The sequence below is a fragment of the Bactrocera latifrons genome, unplaced genomic scaffold, assembly GCF_001853355.1.
Source record: "Bactrocera latifrons isolate USDA-ARS-PBARC rearing strain unplaced genomic scaffold, ASM185335v1 scaffold_82, whole genome shotgun sequence".
Lineage (NCBI taxonomy): Eukaryota > Metazoa > Arthropoda > Insecta > Diptera > Tephritidae > Bactrocera > Bactrocera latifrons.
In genome coordinates this window covers 325,052-326,129 of record NW_017537512.1, presented here as the reverse complement: position 1 = coordinate 326,129, position 1,078 = coordinate 325,052, and the positions used below count along the sequence as shown (strand labels likewise).

Genomic DNA, 1,078 nt, shown 5'->3' with positions numbered 1-1,078 from the left:
TATTTTATTTTTATATTTTGAGTAAAATTTTTAATTTTTTATCTATTTATAATTTTCCTAATTTTTCTCCTCTCTTCATTCCAGATGAACCTTCATCAGCATGACGCTGCACCTGCTTTCCCAAAACCTCAAAAAATTTTCCAAGCCAAATTGCATCCCCTTTGGTTGGAGTCAACGTTAAACACTGGAACTCTTGCCATTTTGAGATTGTGCACTGCTACAGAGATCGCCGCCGCCGCTGCGAAGGAATGCTGGTATGCCATAAACTGGTGTCTCAAATCTGTTAACGCTCACTAAACACAACATTTCATTATAGTGAAGCGTGAAATAACTGCAATGCTGGTGCTACTATGTAAAGTACATATGCACATACAAGCATGTTTATACATGTTTATGCATGTATGTGTGGGTGTGTCAGGCGTTGGATTAATTGCAATGCGGCATTCGGCCAGAATGTACGTATGTAGATGACTCGTCCGTTAATTAGAGCTGACATCGAATACCTGAATCGAATTACAACGCATCATTTTTAAAATACACTACTAAATACAATAATATAACATTACAACGCATCTGATATTTGTTTTATTTATTTTTCGTTTTTTTGTTTTTGTAAGCATTTTGTATAGTCAACGAATTTTATTTCATTTTATTAAATAAAGTACATATTAAAATAGCTGTTAATATTTGATAAATATATTATTATATACGGATATATGCTACATATTTATATAATAAATACATAAATACATACATATGTATATGAATGCGTATGTATACATACAAACATTAGTTATCGTTATTTAATTTAGTTTATATACTCAAGCGAGTTTTTGGTATGTATACGATTTTAAATTTACAAAACCAACAAGAAATAAATAAAATTATATTACTCCACAAAAACGTTCAAATGTTTGAATTCCTATATGCGAAATTTCTTAAACTCACTTTTATTATTTCATAGTAAAACGCTTACAAAAGCCTCTTAGAAGTTTTAGATATCAGAAAAATAATTCGTTTGATAAAATAAAAATAAAAAAATAAATAAAATAAAAATAGAAGAAAAAAAATAAATAAA

The 1,078-nt window shown here is 28.8% G+C and overlaps 1 protein-coding gene across 6 annotated transcripts in view; it reads left to right on the top strand.

The window, feature by feature from the left end:
* The window catches only part of LOC108976978 (putative uncharacterized protein DDB_G0277255), a 37,458-nt gene extending 36,886 nt beyond the window's left edge, over positions 1-572 (top strand). For 5 of the 6 annotated variants that reach the window (XR_001993999.1, XR_001993997.1, XR_001993998.1 and 2 more), the window contains exons 7-8: positions 85-254; positions 317-572. Coding sequence is in view for 1 of the 6 variants with exons in the window: in XM_018946445.1 (XP_018801990.1) it covers positions 85-104 (20 nt within the window). In the remaining 5 variants the exon portion in view is untranslated. Of the gene's footprint in view, positions 1-84 lie in introns of all 6 variants that reach the window. The other variant, XM_018946445.1, reaches the window with a different exon arrangement.
* Positions 573-1,078: the final 506 nt, after the last annotated feature.